This window comes from Trichomycterus rosablanca, chromosome 12, assembly GCF_030014385.1.
Source record: "Trichomycterus rosablanca isolate fTriRos1 chromosome 12, fTriRos1.hap1, whole genome shotgun sequence".
Classification (NCBI taxonomy): domain Eukaryota; kingdom Metazoa; phylum Chordata; class Actinopteri; order Siluriformes; family Trichomycteridae; genus Trichomycterus; species Trichomycterus rosablanca.
Window position 1 is genome coordinate 22162201 of NC_085999.1, and position 27317 is coordinate 22189517.

The 27317-nt window shown below is 40.1% G+C and overlaps 2 protein-coding genes across 2 annotated transcripts in view; one reads left to right on the plus strand and one right to left on the minus strand.

Annotated features, from left to right (window-relative positions):
* The window catches only part of pou2f1b (POU class 2 homeobox 1b), a 156378-nt gene that overhangs the window by 69561 nt on the left and 59500 nt on the right, over nucleotides 1–27317 (minus strand). The gene's annotated exons all lie outside the window — the stretch shown is intronic.
* Nucleotides 24540–27198, plus strand: LOC134324342 (uncharacterized). The gene is made up of 2 exons (XM_063006154.1): nucleotides 24540–25615; nucleotides 27112–27198. The coding sequence occupies exons 1-2, from the start codon at nucleotides 24615–24617 to the stop codon at nucleotides 27152–27154; spliced, it is 1044 nt and encodes a 347-aa protein (XP_062862224.1). The 5' UTR covers nucleotides 24540–24614; the 3' UTR covers nucleotides 27155–27198.

The window sequence follows — 27317 nt, forward strand, 5'->3', positions numbered from 1 at the left end:
TGAGATTAATGTGATAAGGGAGTGTGTGCTGAGGTCGCTCATAATCTACCTTGGAGAAGATGTCAAAGATCTAATAAAGGAATTTTCGGTAAGTGATTGATCCACTGTAAAAAATTTCAAGTCTCTCCAACTTAAAAATTCTTAGTGACTTGTTGCATCTAATTTTTTTAGTTGGCCTAATTTAAGTTCTCTGAAATGCATAATATAAGTTCTGCTGACAACCATAGAATGTAGGACCAACTAAAAAAAATAAGTTGTGTCAATGAAATTCATCAAATACATCTTGTTGGTCCAACAATATATTTTAATTTCTGCTGACAATTCTACAATTTTGGACAAACTAAAAAAATAGGTTGTGTCAATGAAATTCATCAACTACATCTTGTTGGTCCAACAATAAATTTTCAATTCTGTCAACTACATTTGTTTAGTCCAGTTAATTATTAATTAGTATCGAAGTAAATGTAAAACATACTGAATAAGTGAACACTGCATAGCAAATGTAAATTCTTAACAAATACATTTTATTTGCATGTATCATATAAACAATAAATTTTTTTAAACATTCAGCATTCACAAGCAGCAAACAAATGACAAGTTATACATGTTATAGTGTGTAATTGAAACAATTTACATTAGAAAATGTAAGTAGAGCCTAAATGTAGTTTTAGGGTGCACGGGCAACTACAAATTACAAGTCAACTTAGCACCTAAATGTAATTGCTAATTTTTAAGGTGGAATAAAAACCAGTTTGGATGGTTTGGTGTCTTGAAGGCATTAGTGTAGTGGGGCAGGTTGTCCATTACTACTTCTTCTTCAATTACAACTGCAACATTGACTGCACTGGACAGTGATCTTGATAAAACAGCACTCTCCTTCACCACTTCAAGAATCCCCGTTTTCATGTTCTTTGTGGTCCTGTAATGCTTCTGTATCCTCTGGAACACAATAATAATATCAGAGCCTCATTTATGTGTAAGAAATTGCATATTAACACAAGCACTGACATACTAATAAAATGGTACTTGTAGTACGTCAGTCAGCACGTAAAAATAAAACTGAAGTAAGAAAGGTTTGCTTAGATTCCCCAGAGATTAACAAAGCTTACTCAAATTAAATGAATTAATTAATGCTTTTTACTTACATAATGTGCTGCGTTTAGAATTTCTCCACTCGTTTCAACAACTACAAATATCTCTACACCACGGTTTGTTAACAACGTTTATAAAAGCGAAGTCACTGTTTCACACACGCATGTGGATGCAGAAGCATCTGACAGCAGCATCCAGTTGCTTTAACGTTATTTACAATCCAGTAACTCAACAGGCTTCCAAATATTTTAGTAAAATGCAGAGTAACGGTCCACGAGTCGGTTCACTAACAGTGTAAGAGTCGGTTCGCTAACAGTGTAAGAGCCGGTTCCTTAATATACACGGCTAGTGGTGAAAAGTTCGTTTTACGGAACCGATTCTTTAATTTGACTCCGATGTTACAAGGCTGTACAGAGTTAACTATAATAATAACAAAAACTATTTTATTTGAGCTATATTTAAAAAAACCCTGGATGTAACTGCTACCTGATTTAAGGTGGAACGGTGAACTTCAGCAACAAGCTGCAGGTGCTCGATTTGAACAGCCACAATGAATCATTTGAATCAGATGAAAATAAATGAACAGTCATACGAATCGATTCAGTAACTCTATCACTAGTTTGATACGGTGTTTTATCACAGCTTAACAGACTCTGTTTATAGTTATTTAGTATTCAGCCCAAAGTAAAAGAGGCAGTAATTGCATGTGGAGTTACATTTAAAAACATGTTAAAATGATGAACACGTCCTCTGTGCAGCTTTCAGTTCATCAATTCAAAATCAAACAAACCACAGAGTTGTTCAGATTCGTTAAACCCTCCACCTTAACGTGAATAAGATGTAATTATGTTAAGAGACTTACTGTTTGTTTGAAATCTTCTTGTTAATATAAAACGGTTGTTTGAAAGTCCTCTTCTCTACATAAAAACTGGCGCGAAGACGTCCCTCTGGAGCGCATGCGCAGAAGTTTCCTCATTCCCACTGTTGCTCACCCAAATCAATTTTTTTTCATTGGACTTGAAATGTTGAGTGAACACAGTTGTACTCGTTTACTGAACCTAACATTTTAAGTTGAAGAGTAAAACTACTACAGCTGACGACTGTTAGGACGAATCTTTTAGTTCAAGAGGTCCTGAAGAAGCAGTCGGGAAGTCCAGAAAGTACTCTTCAAAACACTTTATTAAGTGTAAAAATGATCTGTGAATATATGTCAGAGCTAAGCCAATCGGCGCTCCTTTCTCCTGCAGTCTAGAAACACAACCACCAAAGAAAGAGCCCCGGCATCTGAGCGCGCCCTTCTTTTAAACTAGTCTAGGCTCCTCCTCCGCCGCTGCTGTTGGAGCCAATGAAATGTGCTAAAAAACCCAGGGCTCCGCCTCCCCCCCCTCGGTAGGAGTCAGGGAGGGAGCCTGGCCGGCGCCATTTTGAACAAAGGGAGCATGGCCGGCGCCATTTTGAACAAAGGGAGCACGTGGGTGATTGCCGGAAGACTTCCCATATTAAATGTACGTTTTTATGTTCCGAAAAACCTAACACGACACAACAAATTTTTTGATTTTGGACCAACTATTTCCATAATTCATGTTGTGCCAACATCTATTTTTACATTCTCAGAACATAACCAAACAAGAATTTTTTACAGTGCACAATCAATGTTTGTGTTGTTGTCACTCAACATTTTATTAGATAATCATGTCAGTTACAAAATAAAGGTTCACTTATTGTTAATGAAAATACAAATCTCTTTGTATCAGGGTTGAGCCAGATAAGTAGAAGTTGTGTGTAGATACAGATTAGTTTATTATAGAACTGCTAACTGTATATTTTATTATTTAACAGGATATCCAAGCTGATGAGGCAGTACAGGATCTGCAAAAACTCACTTTGGCCATTTTTGTTGTTCGAAACGGAGATGCAAGACTGATTCATGCACCTGAAGATGTGGGAATTATTATTGAAGGTGTTGAAGTAATTAATGAACTTCCTTCAGTTGTATCTGCAGTTGCCGTGTTGTTTGGACTAATACATGCACTAAACCTGAGCTATCCAAAAGAACTAAAATGTACTTTTGAGGTTATCCAAAAGGTCTTTATGCAGCTGGAGCCACAGAAGAAATCGTGCAAAGTACAAACTTTATGTACCAAACTTCTTTCTGCTGAAACTGAGTGATCGGGATCTGTCCAAGTGTTAAAGACAAGTGAATTTATTAGGTACATCTTGTTGTGCATTTTATCAGCTCTGCCTACCATTAGGGGTGGGTTTATAAAATCGATTTTTCGATTCGAATCGATCTTTATTTGAACGATCCGATATCGATTCATATAATCGCGAGATCGATCTTTTAAATACGCCCCTTTTTACGGTGCACACGGAAATCTGTTACCCCCTTTAATTTCGCGTGACCAGCCAGTGTTTTTTCATGCAACGAGATCTGACCTGCACATCAGTTTAGCATGGCAGAAGCTCAAGTTATGACCACTACACAACTTTTTGCACTGATTTTCGCTCGGCGACGGGTCAGTGCTGCATTCGGGAGGAACTCGGTGTTCGCTCTGCGATCAAAACTCGGCTCTCAATCAATGTGAGAAACAGCGAGGGGAAACACAGGGGGGAGGTTGTAAACAGGTGGTGGAGCGCAATATAGTTTCTATCAGAACGCGAGTTTTACAGTATTTCTGACCTGATCGTTCTCTACAAACAAAATATTTATTAACCTCCAACTCACTATAGAACAAGCCATGCTGCTCGTGTTGCCAAATCCACTCAGATTCATTTATTTCATCAGCGCACAAACTTTCATCTCTCGCTACTTGTTGATGTGCATGTTTGGACGTCGTATCATTAAACCTTTCATCACTTCTCACGTGTGTTTTCGTGACAAAACTTAGTTTTGGAGACCAGAGAAGCTTTCCTGTGATTCTCCCTGGTGATAGATGGTGTAGTGTAAAACCCCCCATCGCCGATCAGTCGTGTAGTGTGAACATTACAGCGACCAGGTGTTAATCAGAGTGTCGTGTAGTGTAAACTTGGCATAAGCTGTTCAACAGCCAGGTGTATGTTTACATTACATTTACAATGTTGTAGCGTGTCAGACATATAAAATAATAATAAAAAATGAATGTTACTGTTTTCTGTTTTGGATTAATTATTTATGTAAACAAAATACACAAATATTTTTAATAATGAATGTTCTTTGTACAATTATCACATTCGTTCTCTGAACATCTGTACATATTTAAACAAAACCTGTTAATGTAACTCAAATATGCCTAAATGTGTTGAATCGAAGTTGAATCGAAAATTGAATCGAATCGAAAATCGAATCGAAAATCGAAGATCGAATCGAATTGGGACCTTGTGAATTGGAATCGAATCGATCCAGAAAATTAGTGGCGATACCCAGCCCTACCTACCATATGGATGCACTTTGTAGTACTTCAGTTACAGAATGTTGTTCATCTCTGCATAGCTTTTTTTTTTAAAATCATTTTCCCCCCAATTTTTCTAGTCTTGTCCAATTACCCTAAATGCTTCCTCCAATGATTTAACCCTTCACCGCTGATTGAGAATGCCTCCAACTGACCCAGCCCCCTCTGATACGTGCTCAGTAAGGACTGCATTTTTCACCCCCACGAGCTGAGTTCATATATCGGCCCGCACTGTGCACGGAGAGCCACACCCCGACCGGGAATTATTCCTCAGCCCTGTGCAAGCGCCATCAACCAGCCAGCAAAGGTCGTAATTGCACCAGTTATGAGGACCCATGATCCGGCTTTCATCCCAACCCAATTAACAACAGTCAGTCGTTGTTCATGCAGCCTCCCAGCCTAGCCGGATAGGCAGAGCCGGGTTTCGATGCCATCTCTGCATAGTTTGTTAGCCTTGTTTGTTCTGCTCTTCACTGGTCAGGTGGCACAGTGGCTAAGTGGGTAGCACTGTCACCTCACAGCAAGAAGGTCCTGGGTTTGATCCACTAGGTGGGGCGGTCCGGGTCTTTTCTGTGTAGAGTTTGCATGTTCTGCTTGTGTCTGTGTGGGTTTCCTCCAGTTATTCCTCCTACAGTCCAAACACATGAAAGTGAGGTGAAAAAATTGGAGATACAGAATTGTCCATGACTGTTTGATATAACCTTGTGAACTGTTTAATTTTGAGTAATGAGTGGATGTAACCGAAGGGTGTAAAACATGACGTTAAAATCCTAATAAACAAACTTTACTGGTCAGGACTAACACAGAGCAAGTATTATTCGCGTGGTGGATGGTTCTCAGCACTGTAGACACACTGATGTGGTGGTCTGGTTAGGATTTTAATGTCATGTTTTACACCCTTCAGTTACATTAATGACAAACGGTAGTTACTTATTACACAAGATTCATCAGTTCACAAGGTTATATCAAACACATTCATGGACAATTTAGTATCTCCAGTTGACCTCACTTGCATGTTTTTGGACTGTGGAAGGAAACCAACGGCAGATGTTTTTTTTTTAATCCAAAGCAGCTTGCAGTACTGTGACAGTATACTTTCTAAGCAATTGAGAGTTAATGGCCTTGCTCAAGGGCCCAACAGTGGCAACCCGGCAGTGGTGTGGCTTGAACCAGCGATCTTCTGTTCCTTAGTCCATCAACTTAACCACAAGGCTAGCACTGCACCAAGTGTTTAAAAACTCCAGCATCCACTAGTACCAATTTGACACACACTAACACACTGAATCATCCACCACCCAAATAGTACCTGCTTTTTGGTGGTCCTCTGGGGGTCTAGACCAATAAAGAACAAAGTAAAGCGGGCCAAGTATGCAGTACAGCAGATAGACTATAGCCTCTAATTGCACGACTACAAAGTTAATCTGTATGGTAGGCAGAGCTGATGAAAGGGTAAATAAGTGTAGAAACAAAACCTTTCAGAATGTTTCGGAAGTGTTTTGTAAAGTTTGGTGTTTGGCTTTTTGTGCCCTGTTCTGTCTGCTTGTTGCAAACCTGGGTGAGGGAGGGGTTGGTTGTGTTGTTTATAACATTTTATAATGTCTCCAGAATACTGAAAAACTAACTGGATTGTGTTTTTGGATTGAAAAATAAAAATTTGAAAACAATGCATTGTGTCATCTATACTATCTTTGTTATTTAAAAAAATTCAAATATTGGGTAGGTCAAATTAAGATCTTCAGTTTACAATAATCTAACATGGTTAAGTTGCATAAAAGCAAAAAAATTAATTACTATTAATAAAATAAATGGTCTAATTGATGTATAATTTAGCTTCCATACAACTTACTATTTTAAGTTCAATGAAATTAATCTTTTTAATTATATAATCTAAACTATTTAGGTTGAACAAAACTAATTCAATTGCTTGTTACCACAAGAAGTAATTTTTTTAAAGTAAATCCAACGAAATACTTTTTACAGTGTAGGTATCTACTGTACAGCTAATAGTGCAGTATAGGGATTTTCAGCAGACTTAGGAGCTACCCACTAATGTATTCATAAAACATAGCTTGATGCACCACTTAGTAAGGAATTCATTTTGACTATTAGTGCTACTGTGGTAAATTCTGATGAGTACTCGGTGCTCGATTATATTGGGCTGTCAAGATCTGTGTTCTGTGTAATCTGTTCTGTGATTGATTACTGGGGCTGTGTATGTCGTGGGGTTTGAGTAAAGATGTTGTATACCATCCTTGCCTCCGTGAATACTCATTGCAGTAATAAGTAACTAAACTGGTAAAGTTACACAACGAACCCGAGGGTCACAACATGGTGTCAGAAGATGGAGTTGCGGAGTAAGATAAGGACGGTACTGTAAAAAAAAAAAAAAAAAACGTACCGGCTAAGCTAAAAGAGAGCGAGATGGATAAGTACAAGCCACCGTCAACGCTGTCTCTTACAGGCAACTTGGCTGAAAACTGGCGGAGATGGGAACAACGGTTTAGGCTGTATATGGTCGCTTCAGGTGCGTCAGACAAAGGAGAAGAGGTTAAAAAAGCCATTCTACTTCATACTGGCGGCGAAGATGCGTTAGTGTATAACACGCTCACCATTGCATTGACAGGAGAAAATGGCGCGGTTACAATGGAGGACATTCTGAAAGCATTCAGAGATTACTGCAGCCCGCAAAAGAATGTTGTCTTTGCACGTTATCAGTTCTGGTCGCACACGATGTCAGCAGAAACATCAGTGGACAGGTTCATCACAGAGCTACGCCAAAAGAGCAAAGACTGTGAGTTTGCCGTAAACAAAGATGACATGATCAGAGATAAGTTAGTATTCAGCATAAATGATGCTCGTTTGAAAGAGAGATTGCTAAGAGACACTAACTTAACCCTGCGCAAAGCCATAGAAATCTGTAGATCTTCAGAGCTTGCTAAAACACAAATTAGGGCAATGCACCAATCACCTATTGTTCAGGACACATCTGTGGATGCATTAAAGAACGGTATCGCACAAAAATGCACAGGATGGAACAGAGGCAAAGTATACCATAAGAAACAAACAACATACGACTGCCATAAGTGTGGAAACAAGCATGAGCCCAGACAATGCCCAGCTTATGGTGCAGTATGTCATAAATACGGAAAGAACAACCACTTCTCGAAAGTATGTAAAGCTGGCACTGATAAAAGCAGGGGCAGTAAAACAAAGACCGTGAATAACATAGAGAGTGAAGTGGACTCTTTATACGTAGGCACTGTGCACCATGATGGAAAGAAGAAGGCAAGACAGACAAAAGGCACTGCATGGCATGAAAAAAACATAATTAGAGGCATAGAGATAGACTTCAAGCTAGACACAGGAGCAGACGCAAATGTGCTTCCCATATGCACCTGTATCAGCAGTTACCTGGTCCATCTCAGTTACGGCCCACAAAGACTATGTTGATCGCCTTTGGTGGTACCCGCCTGCCCGTAGATGGTGTTGTGTCTTTAGAATGCAGGACGACCAAATGCAAAGCCTTGCTTGATTTCCACGTAACCAGGCACGCAGACAAACCAATCTTAGGTGGAGATGCATGTGAGGAGCTGCAGCTGCTGAAAAGGGTTGAAGCACTCATAGCCAAGTCCCCACAGCCAAGGTCACCAATAGCCACCAAAGAGGAGCTACTGCATAGATACGCAGAGGTCTTCACAGGTCTGGGTGAATTTCCCGGAGTTCACCATATACACACTGACCCAACGGTCATGCCGGTGATCCATGCTTGCAGGAATGTGCCTCTCTCTATCTTGGATTCGTTAAAAAAGACACCGACTGCTCTGCAGGAAAGGAGAGTGATAACCCCGGTCAGTGAGCCAATAGAATGGGTTAACAGTCTTGTCGTTACGAAGAAGAAAAATGGTACGCTTAGGGTGGATCCTTGCGACCTGAATCGAGCTGTTAAACGCCAGCACTACTCCATTCCTACTCCTGAAGATGTGCGCAGCAAGCTAGCCGGAAAATCCATCTTCTCCATCTTGGACGAGAAAGACGGATACTGGCAGATCAAGCTAGACGAGCCATCATCAAAGCTCTGCACCTTTAACACACCATGGGGTTGCTTTCGCTTCCTCAGACTACCTTTTGGGATTAAGTCAGCAAGTGAAGTTTTTCAACAAAAGAATTGTGAGACTTTCGGTGACATCCCAGGTGTACACATCATAGCCGATGACATGATCATTGCAGCTTCATCGGAGCACGAGCACGACAAAATCATACAAAAGGTAATGGAGAGAGCAAAAACAGAGAATGTGAAGTTTAACAAGTCCAAAATTCAGTTCAAAGTAGACACAGTGAAATACATGGGACATATCATCACAGCAGCTGGCCAGAAAGCAGATGACGCTAAGGTCAAAGCAATTGTGGACATGCCAACCCCAAAGGACAAGCAAAGTCTCCAACGTCTGTTAGGCATGACAAAGTTCCTGGCACAATACATTCCAAATGAAGCTTCACTCACGGCTCCTCTCAGACAGCTACTGAAGAAGGACGCAGTTTGGCAGTGGTGTCCTCATCACAGCGCAGCTCTGAAGGTACTAAAGGACACACTCACACAAACCCCAGTGCTCAGGTACTATGACCATAAGAAACCACTCACACCACAAGCAAATTCCTCAAAAGATGGGTTGGGAGCCTGTCTGCTACAGGAAGGTCAGCCAGTGTGCTATGCTTCACGTGCACTCACAGAGACCGAAAAGAGGTACGCACAGATAGAAAAAGAATTACTTGCCATTGTGTTTGCAATTAAAAGATTCCACCAGTATGTCTACGGCAGGCCAGTGACCGTGCAATCTGATCACAGGCCGCTAGAGATCATCATACGCAAGCCGCTGAGCAAAGCGCCAGCAAGGCTGCAAGGAATGCTGCTACAACTGCAAAAATATGACCTACATGTCACATACACACCAGGCAAGGACATGCACATTGCTGACACTCTGTCACGTGGTAGAGACAATGAACATGTCGATGAGAATCCCTGCGAGGAGAAAGTTGTATATGTCTTGAAGAAACACTCAAAGGATTGAAAGAAGCAACAGCCACAGATAGCGTGTTACAGGCGGTGTGTGAAAAACACATGAAAGGCTGGCCTACAAAGAAGTGCAGTCTTGACCAGTCCCTACACTGCTACTGGCCAATGCGAGACGTTATCAGCATCCAGAATGACATCGTCATGATGGGAGAGAAAATCGTCATACCACAGAGCTACAGGACAGTAATTTTGAAAAAACTTCATCTTGCACACCAAGGAGTGCAGCGCACAAAAGCCAAAGCAAGAAAAATCCTTTATTGGCCAGGCATGGCACAAGATATAGAAACAATGATTGAGAAGTGTGCGCAATGCCAGCAGTTACAACCCAAATATCAGCGAGAACTGCTTATTCCCCATCAGGTTCCAGAGCTTCCATGGATGAAAGTCGGAGCAGATATCTTTAAGCTGAAAGGTCAGTCATATCTGCTGCTAGTTGATTATCTGACCAAATATCCAGAAGTGCTCAATTTGCCTGATACAACAGCTCACACAGTCATTCAGAGAATGAAGTCGGTTTTTGCAAGACATGGGATCCCCAGAGAGCTGGTGAGCAATCACGTCCCTTTTGCCAGCTACGAAATGAAAACATTTGCAGCTTCATGGGAGATCAAGCTCATTCACTCCAGCCCAGGTTTTCCATCTTCAAATGGAATGGCCGAGAGGTCAATAAAGACTGTGAAACATGCGCTGAAGAAAGCAATGCAGAGCGGCACTGACCCACATCTTGTGCTGTTGTCGCTGAGAAACACACCGGTGACGGGACTGAACATGTCGCCTGCGCAAATGTTGATGGGAAGAGTCCTGCGGAGCACACTTCCTTGTTCCAGTGCCGTGCTGAAACAGTCCACACCACAACATGTACAAGAGAAAATACATGACCTGCAATGTCGCCAGAAACAGCACTATGATCAGCGTGCAAAGCCACTTTCTGTGCTGAGCCCAGGTGACACGGTACACATGCAGACACGTCGAGGTTGGGAGCCCGCAGTTGTCATCCAGCAGAGAGATGAACCGCGCTCCTACACTGTGCAAACACCAGTGGGTAGCACACTCAGGGGGAACAGACAACATCTGAGGAAGATACACCACAGTCTGTTCAAGGACGCTCACCTTGACGATCAGATTGATTTGGAGGTATCGCCTTCCCAGATACCTGAGTCAGTTCCTTCACAGAATGACACAACAAACATTATACCTTCATCGAGCAAGGACGATGACCCTACATACCACTCTAGGTCCGGTAGGGCAGTCAAACAACCTGCCAGGTACAGAGACTGATTCTGTGTTTAGTGTTCAACATGTGTTTGGTTATAAAATAGTAATAAAAAAATAAATAAAAGCAAACAGAAAAAAGGAAAGAAAGGTTTAAGTTGGAAAGATTCATGTTGATGGGGAATGTTCATTAACAGAGAAGCCTAAACACAAGGGTGGACAGAACACAACACGATGAATGAAAATGTTTGGTAATGATTAAGTGAAGGCCAATTACTCACTGAAAATATGTTCTATAGCATTTTGGAGTACACATATTGAAAAGTCATCGAGTTTGAGTTAATGCTTATCAGTTCATGCTTTATGTTCAGATGACTAGATTCGTGAGCCACGTCTCAATCTTGGGAAAAGAGGGATGTGGTATATTCTGATGAGCACTCGGTGCTCCATTATATTGGGCTGTCAAGAACTGTGTTCTGTGTAATCTGTTCTGTGATTGATTACTGGGGCTGTGTATGTCGTGGGGTTTGAGTAAAGATGTTCGTGAATACTCATTGCAGTAATAAGTAACTAAACTGGTAAAGTTACACAACAAACCCGAGGGTCACAACAGCTACAGGACATAATTCTACTAAAAATTTTTTTCCTTCATTTCCACTCATATTTGTGTATACAGTAGAGAGTTTAAACATCAGTTCCTAATTTTCGCAATTTGTCCTATAAATATTATGGGGTGTGATCTTATGTGTGCCCTTGGAATTAAATTTTAAACAATGCCTGGAGGTATCACTATTTATGTAAAAGACAGGGACTCTGATCCCTCCTAGAGCTGTGAAAATGTTGCCAAAATTGTCCACTGTATTGTTCTGAATGGAAGTTGGTAGCTGATGTTTGGACACAAACAAATAATCATTTAATTTCTTTGGTTAGGGAAAGAATTCATCTGGACTGATTAGATTATATACTACTAAACGAGTTGCATTATACTGCTTATTTACATCGAGGACTAGATAAAGTTTTGTTTTTGAGTGCTTATACATGATATACATAATGCTGGATTTTTTCTTTACTAATTGGAAGTCAGTACTGCCTCTTCACCCCCAAATTAATGGAAATACCATTATTAACATTAACATTTCTAAAGTTTTACATCTGTTTCACCCTGGGGGGTCTCATGATTCCTGTGAACAATGCATGGTCAATGCATGGACATTTGTCATTAGCCAATGAGACTACACCACAAACTGTATGCATTTCATGTTGAAAGTATAAAAGACACAAGTGTTAACATTTCGGGGAAGGTCTGGTCAGATTTGTTCTGAAGCCTTCCCGCTGGCGTTACATTCTTAAGAATAAAGGGTATTCTTAATTCCTAAGGCAAAGTGGTCTGGTCTGGTTAATATCACGGAAAAGCATTTTTTGCCACTACACTCCGGACGCCTCTCCAGGGTCCCAGCAGCTGACTCCGGACGCCTCTCCAGGGTCCTCGCAGCTGATTCATGAAGTTTCTCCAGGGTCCAAGCAGCTGACTCTGGACACCTCTCCAGAGTCCCAGCAGCTGATTCAAGAAGCCTCTCCAGGGTCCCAGCAGCTGATTCAGGATGCCTCACCAGGGTCCTCGCAGCTGACTCTGTACGCCTCTTCTCCAGGGTCCTCGCAGCTGAGGAATGGGGGGAAGAGGGCGCTTCTGGTCTCAAGACTGGTCTCCAGGAGTAGTGCCTTTAGGGAGGGGCTTCTGTCACAATATGCTCCTGTGTGCCACGCCCCCCTATCCGTGAGCACACTTGGTCTCCTGCCACACCCCTTTTCTCATTGGTTCCCCTACTAATCAGCCCCAGCTGCTCTTCATTTGTGAACCGTTACAAGGAGAGCTGGGGAACAGGCTGGTTGGAGACTATTTTGGTTGTGACTCTGTCTGTTGGTTTGGTGCTCGTATATTGTATGGTATCTCTGTTTGAATTGGCTTCCGTTTGCCTGACTCCTGTCCGTTTGCCTGATTCGCCTTGTTTTGGTTTGTTTGTTTATTTTGTCATTAGTCCTGTGTAATCCTGTTTAGCCATAGTTAGTTTTGTTAGCCTGCTTAGCCTTAGTTAGCCTGTTTAGCCTTAGTTAGCCCTGTTAGCCTGTTTATCCGTAGTTAGCCTTGTTAGCCTGTTTAGCCTTAGTTAGCCTTGTTAGCCTGTTTAGCCTAGTTCACCTTGTTTAGTCTAGTTCACCTTGTTTAGTCTAGTTAGCCTTGTGTAGCCTAGTTCACCTTGTTTAGCCTAGTTCACCTTGTTTAGTCAAGTTAGCCTTGTTTAGTCTTGTTTAGCCTTGTTTGTTCAGTTTGTCCTGTCTTGTTATTAATAAATTTTAGTTTTGTTTTCACATCTCTGCGTCACAAGAGACACAATATTTACCACTTTTTACGTCCTCCAGACCTCAAAGAAGTACCAAAAAAAAGATCGCTGACCACGAAGAGGCTGCGCCACTACCTACAGTTTCCAACGACTTGCTCGCTGAAATACGGGAGGTCAGCTCCCGATTGAATACCATTTCAAATCGTCTTGATGCCATGGACAGTCGCCTAGACCAGCCTTTCTCAACCGGGGTGCCGCGGCACCCTGGGGTGCCGTCTGGCTTTATCAGGGGTGCCGTCAAAAATATTCTGATAGTGATGGGTCGTTCGCGAATGATCCGATTCTATTGAACGGCTCTTTAAAAGGAACCGAGTTGCGCTTCTGGGAGCCTACATATATGTTTATTTCTGCACAGTTCGGCTGTAATTAGAGGGAATTAATCAGTCATAATAAGAGCTGTTTATTGTCGAAATTGTAATCTGAAAACGGAAAGCGGAGAGCGAGCGAGTGAGAGACACACACACACACACAGAGCGCAAGAGAGAGAAACTCAAACTCAAAAGAAGCTTTACTGGCATGACAAATAAAGACATTCGTATTTCCAAAGCAAGTTACAGAGAAATAATAAAAATAACAATAAGAAAGGTCCGTGTACCTTTGGTAATTCGTTTTTCATCTCAAATACCAAAGTTGAAAAACAAGAAAACGGGTCGTTTTTTGTTTTTCGTTTCAAAAACCAATATTAAAAAACGGGAAAACGGGGCATTATTCGTTTTTCGTTTTAAGATCAAAAATCAAATAACAAATAAGCAGAAATTGAAAAACGGGTCATATTTTAATTTTCCAAAATCAAAATTTTTTATCAGTTCAACCAGAAATAAAAGTGCGAGCGCGTGCACGCGCTGATGTGCGTATACATGCTTCATATAAAGTGTAAATCAGGTACAAGTGTTGAGAAGACGGAGCAAAAAGTTATAATAACGTTACGCCGCATCCCCTGTTATATTACCGTATAGAACTCAATTCTGTAATAGAAATAACTAATCGTACATGTCACGGTGAAACTATTACAACATCTAATGCTTTTTTTTAATCAGCGTTCTGCTTATTATTTACCAAATAACTTTTTGAAATATATTTGATTGTTGTTGCTCCTTGTTTACTGCAGAGTTAGTTCGTGCAATTTTATTAATTTTTGGATGCTTATTGGCCGAGAACAAGAAATATTGAATCGCCTCGGTTAGGGATTCGAATCTTCGTACTGAATCAGGAATCACGAGTCCGAGATCTGAATGAACCCGAATCCTATGAGTCCTCTGATTGGCACTGGCTCTGAGTGTACAGAAGATAAGTGATATTTGGATGCATTTTCATGCAGTAAATCAATCGCACTCAAGATGTCAGTACAAGTGACTTAAGTGAACCGAATCACATCACTGAGTGACTCAGACTAACCCGAGTCCATAAAATGAACCTAATTTACCACCACTATGTGACATGTACGATTAGTTATGCCTGTATTACAGAACTGGGTCCTATACGGTAATAATAATAATAATGTAAAAAAATAATGCAGCATTCTTTTTTCTTGGAATGGCCCTCTATTTTTTTTTTAGGATAAATAGTTCTTGTGTGAATTACAAGGGCAGGAAAAAGTACGGCAGACACAAAAGTCAGAACAGGGGACGCGGCGTAACGTTATTATAACTTTTTGCTCCATCTTCTCAACACTTGTACCTGATTTACACTTTATATGAAGCATGTATATGCACCTCAGCACGTGCACGCGCTCGCACTTTTATTTCTGGTTAAACTGATAAAAAATTTGGATTTTGGAAAATTAAAATACGACCCGTTTTTCAATTTCTGCTTATTTGTTATTTGATTTTTTATCTTAAAACGAAAAACAATATTGGTTTTTGAAACAAAAAACGAAAAACAACCCGTTTTCTTGTTTTTCAACTTTGGTATTTGAGATGAAAAACGAATTACCAAAGGTACATGGACCAAGAAAGAACAAATATATACAAAACAGTTACATGTGCAAAAAATATAAAATAGAATAAAATATTAATAATTTAATATTTAAATTATTAATATATAAAACACACACACACACACACACACACACAAAAAGAGAGAGAGAGAGAGAGAGAGAGAGAGAGAGAGACGCACACACACAAACTGATAGTTATTACAACCTCAATAATGTAAATATTATAATTTTTGCAGTTTTTATTAATATTTTATTCTATTTTATATTTTTGCACATGTAACTGTTTTGTATATATTTGTTCTTTCTTATTGTTATTTTTTATTATTTCTCTCTAACTTGCTTTGGCAATACGAATGTCTTTATTTGTCATGCCAATAAAGCTTCTTTTGAGTTAAGAGAGCCGTTGCCGAGCTACAGAAAGAACATGCAGAAAAGAAGCAGTGCTTTTAGTATAATGACAAATAATTGAGAAATAAACTATAAACTCATTTAATTATGTTAAATCTGATTCGTTCATGGCGCGAACTGAGCTTTTCGAGCCTAACTTACATCAAGAACAAGTACAGGGAGCCACTGAGGGCTCTGGACCAGGAGCTCCGCGTCTGCCTCTCATCCATCCCTGCCAGAATAGGGCGATTGTGTGCATCATCCCAGGCTCAGGTTTCCCATTAAAAGTCACGTTTACCCCTCCCTCCCTAAATTACACCTTATGGTGTGTGTGTGTGTGTGTGTTAGCAGTCCGAGGGATGCAGAGTATATGTTTTTTAATACATTTTAGACTGGGGTGACTTGAGATTTTGCATACTTTCAAAGGGTGCCGTGACTGAAGGTTGAGAAACACTGGCCTAGACACCATTACAATGTCAATATCATCTGTGCAAACATCACTTAACGAACTGTCCGAGAGAGTAGAATTGAACGAGGCTAGGCTAACAGAAGCCGAGGCCAGAGTTTCGGCGACTGAAGATAGTACACAAGCTCACGAGGGACAACTCTCTGCAATGAAAAGCCACATCACAGTTACAGGCTAAAGTTGATGATTTGGAAAACAGAGGACGACATAAAAATATCAGAATCGTGGGCTTACCGGAGAAAGCTGAGGGAAGCATGACTCTTGCCAAATTCCTGTGCACGAAATTATCGGTTGGATTTATCACCTGACATGCAATTTGAAATAGAACGGGCACATCGCTCACTGGCACCTGCTATAGGTGCCTATATGAATGAGATATCCTATATGAAAATAACCGCTTAAGGTTTTTTCAAGATCTGTCATCTGAAGTTCTAAGAAAAAGGAAGGAGTTCAACGTGGTGAGGAAGGCTCTTGTTGATCTCAAAATGTTCCGAGGATTTGTTTACCCTGCGAAGCTGCTTTGCATGCACAAAAATGAGATGTTGGTATTTCCATCACCAGCCGCAGTACAAATTTTCTTGAACTCTGTCAAGGAATCCTAAGAAACCATCGGAACACTGGTATTTACGTTGGAGGTATACTTGAGAATATTTTATTGACAGGTATTCACAAATTGTCCGGACGAAAAGAAATCAGACTTCCTCAGGTTTGGCTAATGTTTATATGCAGTTGTTGCGTTTATTCAAATTTACGAGCAAGGTGTACAACATTGTTAATTATTCTGTTTTAGATTCAGGCTAATCTAAATGCAACTTTCGTTCTGTTAAGATAACATTGTCATTAGTCTAACTTTTTCACTGTTGCTGAATAACCAGGTAGCCTTCGCTGTTGTGCTCAGGACAATTTATATGTATATATCTTTTCTCCTCTGGACAGTTTTCTGGAGCGAGTTGGACTTTTTGTTGTTCATCTGTTTTGAGAGATATCTGATTTAATGCTGACAGGACACTGTGACCAATCAGATTGTAGGGTGCCTCGCTGTTTGGAATCGGGGCTAGGGTGGGGGAGGGAGGGTTGTTCTCACTGTTCCCAGTTCTACGATGTAAACTTTAAAGCACGTCAGGTTTGCAATGTTGTACAAATACATTTCCGTTGGTACATACTGGCAATAGGTAAGATACGTTTTTATATACATGGCTAGCTCTCTTAAATTCATTACCTGGAATGTAAAAAGTTTGAGACACGTGATTAAAAGGAAAAAAATTCTCACGTCTTTAAAAAGGGACAAAATAATGATAGCTTTTCTTTAAGAGACACATTTGTCAAGACAAGAACATCTCAAATTAAGTGTGGGTTGGGTGGGACAGGCATATTTCTCTGCCTATAGACTAAACCCTAGGAGAAGAGGGACAGCTATTTTAATTAATAAAAATCTACCATTTACTCTGGAGCACTAACTGGTGGATGCTGAGGGTAGATTCATCCTTGTCACTGGCCATCTTTATGGGCATCACATTACAATGCTTAATGTCTATGCCCCAAACGAGGATAACCCTCATTTTATGTCTAATATTATTTTACAATTAAATCAGTATTGTAAAGGAATTGGCATCATGGCAGGGGATTTTAACTGTGTTCTTAACCAGGATTTAGATAAAACATCTCATTCTTCTGTGAACATTAAGTCTTCCTCTACTCTTAATCTGTTGTGTAAAGAGCTTGGTATTGCAGATGTTTGGAGAGAATTAAACCCCTCAATTAAGGACTATATTTTTTACTCCAATCCTCACAACTCATACTCAAGGATTGATTATATCTTCATACCAAATAATTACATCCACTTGATATCTTCAGGCCAGATAGGCTCAATTGTGTTATCGGACCATGCCCCTGTATTCATGGATATTAATCTCACAAATTTCACATATAGTGGCAAAACATGGAGATTTAACTCCTCTTTGCTACTCAATCATGGATTTGTTAACAATGTACGACAGTGGCTTGTCGATTATTGGGAAAATAATAAACATTCACCAGTGTCATCTGCTACACTCTGGGAAGCCGCTAAAGCTACAATACGTGGACGTCTAATATCTTATTCATCAGATCATAAAAAGCTTCTGTTAATAAAACACAGAGAAATGGAAAAGGAGGTAACTAATTTAGAGCAGTTACATAAAGCATCACCCAATCAATCCAACTGGATGTCCTTGTGCAGTGCTAGAGCCAAGCTAAATTTGGAGCATACAAATCATTAAAAACTATTATTTTTCTCAAAACAATAATACTACGAATCTGGTAACAAAGCAGGTAAATTAGTGGCACACCAAATACGGAAGGAATTGGATTGGATGGCACTATGACCCTATAAAAATCAATTACACTTTTAGGGAATTCTACAAGTCCCTATATAAATCACAAACTACGGTTTCTGAAAATGAGATATCATCATTTCTTAATAATATACATTTACCTACTATTTCAGACACAGACGGGATGCACTTAACACCTTTATTACCCCCGAAGAGGTCTGGGATGTGATCCAGTCCTTACCTTCCAATAAAGCACCTGGACCAGATAGTTATCCAATTGAATTTTATAAACAATTTTGGCCAGAACTCCAGCCTATCTTGCTTCTGCTCTCCAGCATTTTTTGGATCAAGGCTCTATCCCAGACACTTGGAAATTAGCATCAATTTGCTTAATCCTTAAAAGAGATAAAGATCCACAAGACCTATTATCTTGTGACCTATTGATCTTATAGACCTATAAGTCTGCTTAATGTAGACTGTAAGATATTTGCTAAAGTACTAGCTAGAAGATTAGAAAATGTTTTACCCCAAATCATCAACCCTGATCAGTGTGGATTTGTTAAAAAGAGATACGGATCTGATAATATACGTAGATTGCTAAATATAATTGAATATAATTGAGGTGCAAAGATATAAAAAAAACTTCACTTATAGTTTCACTAGATGCTGAAAAGGCATTTGATAGAGTTGAATGGCCCTTCTTATTTACTGTCCTTAGAACAGGGGTGTCAAACTCATTTTCACCGAGGGCCACATCAGCATTTTGGTGGCCCTCAAAGGGCCGATTGTAACGTATCCTGCTGTGATTGCAGTCACATTGCTGTTTTTCTTAGAGGCTGAATTCTGCATTTATATTGTTCTACTTTACCACAGACACGGCCTCATAACACAAGAGACGCTCTCTTCCTGAAGCACAAACTTGTTTTCACTTTCATTAAATTTCCTCCTCATGCTTAATTTTCTTAATTATCTTTTTGTACATTTTAGGATCATGTGTAAATATTTGTAACATCATCTACTGGCGGGATGTGTCACTTTGCAGGTCACAAAATCAGCATGCATTTTGAAAGATGCAGTTTATTTAGGATTTTACAGTGTATTTTTAAGACAATCATTCTGCCCTCACTAATAGTTTATCCCCCTTTCTCAGCTAGACAGACAGACAGCTCCCATCAGAATACAGTCGGTTTATTTGCTCCCCAGCTGTGTGCATCAAAATGAAGTAAAAATACAAACAATAAAAACAATAAAGAACCTAATACAGTAAAAGCACACAGCTGTAGTCAAGTGTTACATCTGGTACAATATGAGATTTAACAAAACGTAAAATAACGAGTTAAAATTGTGTGTAAAGATACTAATTGCTAAAGTAACGTAACAACAGTATTTAATTACGGTAAATTTGTAACTTAAACGCTGTGATATACTCACTGTAAATAACCCCAAAGAATAACAATGTTTTTGTATTTGTTTAGTAAGTGCTAATTATTTTGTATTTTATTGCCTGTGAATTTAACCACCACATACAGTATGTTTGTATGAGGGACTTTTATTGTGAAACTAGGTGAACTCAGGTTAACGGTAAAAAACAGATTAGTTTGGCGGCAGAGCAGCAGCTGAAAGGAGCAAATAAAGCAGCTTTTATATGGTTTTAGCCCCCCTTTAAGAGGCACAAGGTGTGTAAGTTATGTTTTATTGTTAATTAGTATGTTTATATTATCTATAAGTAAAGTTTGATAAATGCGTCTGTCGGAAGGATCCGCACATTAGCGCGAATGCTAAAGCTAACATTGCCCAACGTATGTATGTAATGCAAGAGGGTAGTTTTGTATGTTTGCAAGGGTATGTAACGAATTGTTATGTTAGTTTATGTGCTTATGTACATGTTTATATGGAAAGGTTGTTCTAGAAGAATGTGTCATAATTGTTTGTATGTTTTATTTCTTTCAGCTCTTACGGTGGTTTATTTTGTATTAATGCTCAGAAGGTTTAACGTAAGCTGTCAAGGAGAAGCAATAAATGCAATTTATACCATCAGTCAAGTCTCAAGCCATCATTTAAAGGGGGATGCTACAGTAAGAGCTTTGGCTTTCACCGAATTACTGTGCTGCAAAATAAAACGGCTTGTACGGATAAATACACGGACAGCACAGAGTCGGTGTGGTGGTCAAGAAAGTTTTAAGGCACACTGCTACATTAAGACCTGAAACATGTCCACGTCCACATCAAACACAAAGGACAACGAAGAGCAGATTATTACTCTTCAAAGAGAGATTGAAGAAGGCAGAGACATTCTCCAAAGAGAAACTACAGAGGGCGCAGTAAGACGTGAAATAAAGGAAAGCATACAGACTAAAGAAAAAATTCTAACTGAACTAAAAGGTAACGTTCAAAACACTAAAGAGCTGCCCAGAAGATCTGAACGCCCACGAGTTCTTACAGAAAAAATGCAAACTTATCAAAAGGAGGAATTTCATAAAAAAGAGAAAAGACTTTTAAGTTTGTATGAACAATGGAAAGTACAAGCCCGAAAGGCAAGGCAAGAATTGAAATTAGATATTTCAGAAAGGCATTTGACATCGCTAATAGACAGTCTCGAAGGGGCAAAGGGTGACATTAACAAACTTTATGACGAATTAAGAGAATACATTCCACCTGCTGCTGATGTAAGGCGTAAGGTTGATGCCTGTGATGCCGTGACTAAAGACATTATCAAAATAATTTATGAGAGATTAACTGGTGTAAATGGAGAATTTGATGCTGAAATCGAAAGGCAACGTCTGCGTGAGCTACTTGTTCCTGACTACGCTTGTTCCATATATGGTTCAACAGCTTCACAGTCAAGCATCAGTCATCACTCCGATTCCTCTTGCATTGCAGCCAAACGAGCAGATGCAGCTGCAGAATTAGCAGCAAAAGAGGCTGAATACAAGGTCTTACAGGAGGAAAGGAAAGTTAAGGAACGGATAAGAACCATGGAGGAACAACAGAAAAAGGAATTAGAAATTCACAAGTCCGAATTAGAATGCTTGCAAGCTGAAAAGAGCGTCAAGGCTGCTCACGCCAGACTAGAAGCTTATGACAGAGAAGTGAAACAAGAAAATGACATTTATTCAGTTCACAGGGATCCTGCAAGTCAAAGTCATGTGTCTCACTCTGCCAATCAGCAGTCTAATGAAGTCCGATCAACTTCAACAAACGACATATCTTTCTTAGCCCAAGCTGTTCAAGACAGCATAGCCATGAACAGACTGCCAGTTCCAGAACCAACAGTGTTTAATGGCAATCCACTTCACTTCATTGAATGGAAAGCTTCATTTATGTCACTAATAGATAGAAAGAACATCCCTGCATCGGACAAACTGCACTTTCTTAAGAGATATGTCAGTGGTTCGGCCCAAAAATATCTTGAGGGCACCTTCTATCGTAAGGACGAGGAAGCTTATAATGATGCGTGGAAGAAGTTAAATCGGCGATATGGCCAGCCATTTATAATTCAAAGAGCCTTTAGAGAGAAGCTGTCAGATTGGCCGAAATTACAGTCCAAGGATGCTGAAGGATTAAGAGATTTCTCTGATTTCTTGAATGCATGTCTGCAGGCAATGCCTCATGTGAAGGGTTTGGACATTCTAAATGATTGCGAAGAAAATCAAAAGTTGACACTAAAATTACCAGACTGGCTAGCTACTCGATGGAACCGTCAGGTCACAATAGCCCTCACAGAAGGAAAGGAATTTCCCTGTTTCCAGGATTTTGTTCAGTTCATGACACTAGAAGCAGAAATTGCCTGCAATCCAATCACTTCCACTTTTGCACTACGTTCATCTGAGTCTTACAATGATCAAAGGAACACAAAGATTAAAAGGAATAAGGCCAGTGTCTTGAACACTCAAACTCTTGAAGACAGTAATGATCACCCAGCAAATCAAGAAAGAAAGAAAACTCAGTGTATGCTGTGTCACGATACCGGTCATTATCTGCATAAGTGCCCAGAGTTTATGTCCAAGTCTCTAGAAAGCAGAAGGGCTTATGTTAAAGACAACAGGCTGTGCTATGGTTGTTTAAGGCTGGGCCATGGTGCCAAGGAATGTCGGCGTCGACACACATGTGAGTTGTGTAAAGGTAGACACCCTACTTGTCTCCATGACGACAACTATAAGAAAACCACTAAGGGACCCTGGCAAAGCAAGGATTCGCGACCAAAGCATGAAACTGAGCCTACGGCTGTTATGTCACTCAATGTCCATAGTAAAGGTCAAGAAGTTAGTACCTCAATGATAGTGCCGGTATGGGTGTCTTATAAAAGGAATCCATCTAAAGAAAAGCTTGTTTATGCGCTTTTGGATACGCAGAGTGACACCACCTTTATTGATGAAGATGTAAGCAAGGAATTACAGGTGGCTACACAGCCAGTAAAACTAAAACTTACTACAATGATGGGAGAAAATAGAATCATGAAAAGTGAAAGAGTTTCGGACCTTTGTGTAAGAGGCTATGACTCCACTATACATATTGACCTCCCTTCTACCTACACAAAGGACTGTATACCTGCAAATCGAGAGCACATACCAACTCGTGAGACGGCAAAACATTGGGAACACCTCACAACCATCGCAGATAGTTTACCTCCTCTTCTTGACTGTGAGGTCGGTCTCCTAATTGGATACAACTGCCCCCGAACTCTAGTCCCAAGGAGGGTCATATCTGGTAAAGATAATGAGCCATATGCAATTCTTACAGATTTGGGGTGGAGTATTGTAGGCTGCTCAACACTGCAAGCTGGTACATTTATGGCAACTGGTCATTGTCATCGAGTAACTGTTAAAGAGCTCCCTGCAATGACACCAGTCGATGCAATCAAAATTCTCGAGTCTGATTTTAAGGACACCCATGGAGATGGCAAAACTGTCTCTCAAGAGGATCTAATTTTTCTGGACATACTGAGGAAAGGCATAAGGAAAAATGAACAAGGACATTATGAAATGCCCCTGCCATTTAAGGAACGACCATGTCTGCCTGACAACCGGCAGCTTGCTATAATAAGACTCAATCACCTAAAAAGGAAATTCTCTGTAAATGAGAAGTACAAGGATAATTACATTATCTATATGAAGGATCTCATTGAAAGAGGTGATGTAGAGGAAGTACATGAAGAAGGTGCTGGTGGTGAAAAATGGTACATTCCTCATCATGGAGTATATCACTCAAAAAAGCCGGACAAGTTGCGAGTTGTATTTGACTGCTCTGCAAGACACAAAGGTAACAGCCTCAATGAACACCTACTGTCAGGTCCGGATATGATAAACAATCTAACAGGTGTTCTCATTCGCTTTCGCCAGCATCACATTGCTTTGATGTGTGACACTGAGAAAATGTTCCATCAATTTCATGTCCCAATTAAAGACCGTGATTATCTACGTTTCTTGTGGTGGACAAATGGAGACACTAACACACAACCCCGAGACTACCGAATGAAAGTCCATCTATTTGGTGCAGTGTCTTCTCCAGGTTGTGCGAACTATGGGCTAAAACAGCTGGCAAAAGATAACAGTCATTTATATCCAATGGGTGCACAATTCATTGCAAGAGACTTTTATGTGGACGATGGAGTAACAAGTGTAGAGTCAGCAGAAAGGGCTATTGAGCTGGCACTAGAAGCACGTGAACTATGTGCAAATGGTGGTCTCCGTCTTCACAAATTCGTATCAAATAGTAATGTGGTCCTACAGAGTATTCCTCCATCAGAACGTGCAACAGACACTAAAACGAAAAACCTCACATTGAATGATATGTCTCTTGAGAGAGCACTTGGAATTCACTGGGACATTGAAAGTGACAGTTTCACATTCAAAATTACAGCAAAGGACCAACCAGCAACACGTCGGGGCATACTGTCCACTGTTGCCTCCATCTACGATCCCCTGGGTATTGTCGCTCCATATCTCCTTAATGGCAAAGGGATCCTGCAGGAGATGTGCCATCAAGGTACTGGTTGGGATGATCTACTACCTGAAAGACTAAGGCCACGGTGGGAGAGATGGCTAGATGATCTCACAAACTTAGAAAGAATTAGTATAGCCCGATGTTATGTACCAACTAACTTTGGGAAGGTGAATAAAAGGGAACTACACCACTTTTCAGATGCTAGCAATAAGGGATATGGTCAATGCTCCTACCTGAGGTTAAAAAATGAAAAGGGAGAAGTTCATTGTGCTCTCATCATGGGCAAGGCCCGTGTTTCTCCTTTGAAGGTAGTTACCATACCCAGACTGGAACTGACAGCAGCAGTAGTCTCAGTCACAGTTAGCAACATGCTCAAAGAAGAGCTAAGCTACACCAACGTGGAAGAGTTCTTTTGGACGGATTCCAAAGTTGTATTAGGGTATATAAACAACGATGCTCGACGCTTCCACACCTTTGTAGCAAATAGAGTACAGAAAATACGCCACTGCTCGAATCCTCAACAGTGGGCCTATATATCAACTGATGAGAATCCCGCCGATAATGCCTCCAGAGGAAGAACGATAGATGAGCTACTTTCATCTAATTGGTTTACGGGCCCCAAGTTTTTATGGGAAAAGGAAATTAAACCTTCAACAGAATTGATCCATGATCTTCCAATAGGAGATCCGGAAGTCAAAAGGTCCCATGTACTTCAGACAAGGACCAAAGAACAAGTGACCCTTGCAGACAGGCTGTCTAAGTTTTCCTCATGGTCACGAGCCATCAAAGCAGTAGCACGTCTTTTACGTCGTGTAAAGAAAGACAAATCAAATACACTCTCCACGGTAAAAGAAAGGCAAAGCGCAGAGCTTCTTTTCATCAAAGATCTACAAAAGCAAGCTTATGAAAATGAAATAAAGCTGTTGAGCAAGGGAAGTCAATTGCCAATTCACAACAAACTGTACAGTCTTGATGTCTTTCTGGATAAAGATGGTGTACTCAAGGTGGGAGGAAGACTTGGTCATTCATCCTCCTCAAGTTCATTCAAACACCCAAAGGTCATCCCTAAAGGTCATCACATAACCAGTTTGATAATTGCTCATTACCATGAGAAGGTAAAACACCAGGGCAAAGGCTTCACTATCAATGAAATCAGATCCAATGGCTATTGGATTACTGGACTAAACAGAGCAGTTGCATCTCACATTCATCAGTGTGTTACATGTCGAAAGCTCAGAAGACCAGTTGAAGGTCAAAGAATGAGTGACCTACCTACAGAACGGGTAGAACCCTCACCACCGTTCACTTTTTGCGGGATGGACTGTTTTGGTCCATTTCTGACTAAACAGGGCAGAAAGCAACACAAAAGGTATGGTTTGCTCCTTACTTGCTTTTGTTCTCGTGCCATTCATATTGAGATGTTAGAAGACATGTCAACTGATGCATTTATTAACAGCTTGAGATGCTTTATTGCATTACGAGGTACTGTTCGTCAGATAAAGTGTGACCAAGGCACAAACTTTGTAGGTGCAAAGAATGAATTGAAGGCTGCATTACAAGAACTTGATATGGATAGACTGAAAACCTTTCTTACGGAAAATCAGTGTGAATTTGTTTTGAATGCACCTCATTCCAGCCATGCAGGAGGAGTATGGGAGAGGCAAATAAAGACTGTGAGAAACGTGTTAAATGCCACACTTCTACTTTCGTCAGGAAGACTCACCGACTCATCTCTACGGACCTTTCTCTATGAAGCTATGGCAATAATTAACAATCGTCCACTCACTGTCGACAATCTGAATAGTCCCAACAGTTTGGAGCCTCTCACACCAAATCATCTAATCACTATGAAATCCATCACAGCTTTACCTCCTCCAGGTAAATTTGAAAGAGAAGATCTGTATGGTCGCAAAAGATGGCGTCAAGTTCAGTATCTGACAGAACAATTTTGGAGTCGTTGGAAAAAGGAGTACTTGCACAACATCATAGCAAGACAGCGTTGGCATATTACTAAAAGGAACTTGCAAATTGGAGATGTAGTGATAGACTCACAGGACACTTTACCAAGGAACTGCTGGAGACTCGGAAGGGTCATAGAGACTGTTATTGATAAGGACGGTCTGGTTAGAAGGGCTAAAATCTCTTTAGGAGATAGAAATTTAAACAAAAAAGGTGAACGTCTTGGAAAGCCTTCAGTGGTAGAACGACCAGTTCAAAAGTTGGTTTTATTGCTAGAAGCGGTTTAGAATGGTACAAGGACTGTAAACTGTGAAACATTAAGAGTTATTTCAAATGTGGAAATTATATGTGCATGTTCTTTAGTTAAAACACATAATTTGGTGGGAGTGTAAATAACCCCAAAGAATAACAATGTTTTTGTATTTGTTTAGTAAGTGCTAATTATTTTGTATTTTATTGCCTGTGAATTTAACCACCACATACAGTATGTTTGTATGAGGGACTTTTATTGTGAAACTAGGTGAACTCAGGTTAACGGTAAAAAACAGATTAGTTTGGCGGCAGAGCAGCAGCTGAAAGGAGCAAATAAAGCAGCTTTTATATGGTTTTAGCCCCCCTTTAAGAGGCACAAGGTGTGTAAGTTATGTTTTATTGTTAATTAGTATGTTTATATTATCTATAAGTAAAGTTTGATAAATGCGTCTGTCGGAAGGATCCGCACATTAGCGCGAATGCTAAAGCTAACATTGCCCAACGTATGTATGTAATGCAAGAGGGTAGTTTTGTATGTTTGCAAGGGTATGTAACGAATTGTTATGTTAGTTTATGTGCTTATGTACATGTTTATATGGAAAGGTTGTTCTAGAAGAATGTGTCATAATTGTTTGTATGTTTTATTTCTTTCAGCTCTTACGGTGGTTTATTTTGTATTAATGCTCAGAAGGTTTAACGTAAGCTGTCAAGGAGAAGCAATAAATGCAATTTATACCATCAGTCAAGTCTCAAGCCATCATTTAAAGGGGGATGCTACACTCACTAAACATTTACTAACAACTGAGAATATAAACAAGCGCAGGAGCGCATTAAATTATAAGCACGTCTCTGTAACGACT

What these genes read in the sequence shown, in the direction of transcription:
- LOC134324342 (XM_063006154.1), top strand. Translation starts at nt 24,615, where the DNA reads ATGCTCAAAGAAGAGCTAAGCTACACCAACGTGGAAGAGTTCTTTTGG. An exon ending in GGCAGAAAGCAACACAAAAG is followed by an intron (nt 25,616 to 27,111) that starts GTATGGTTTGCT and finishes TATTTCTTTCAG; the next exon opens with CTCTTACGGTGGTTTATTTT.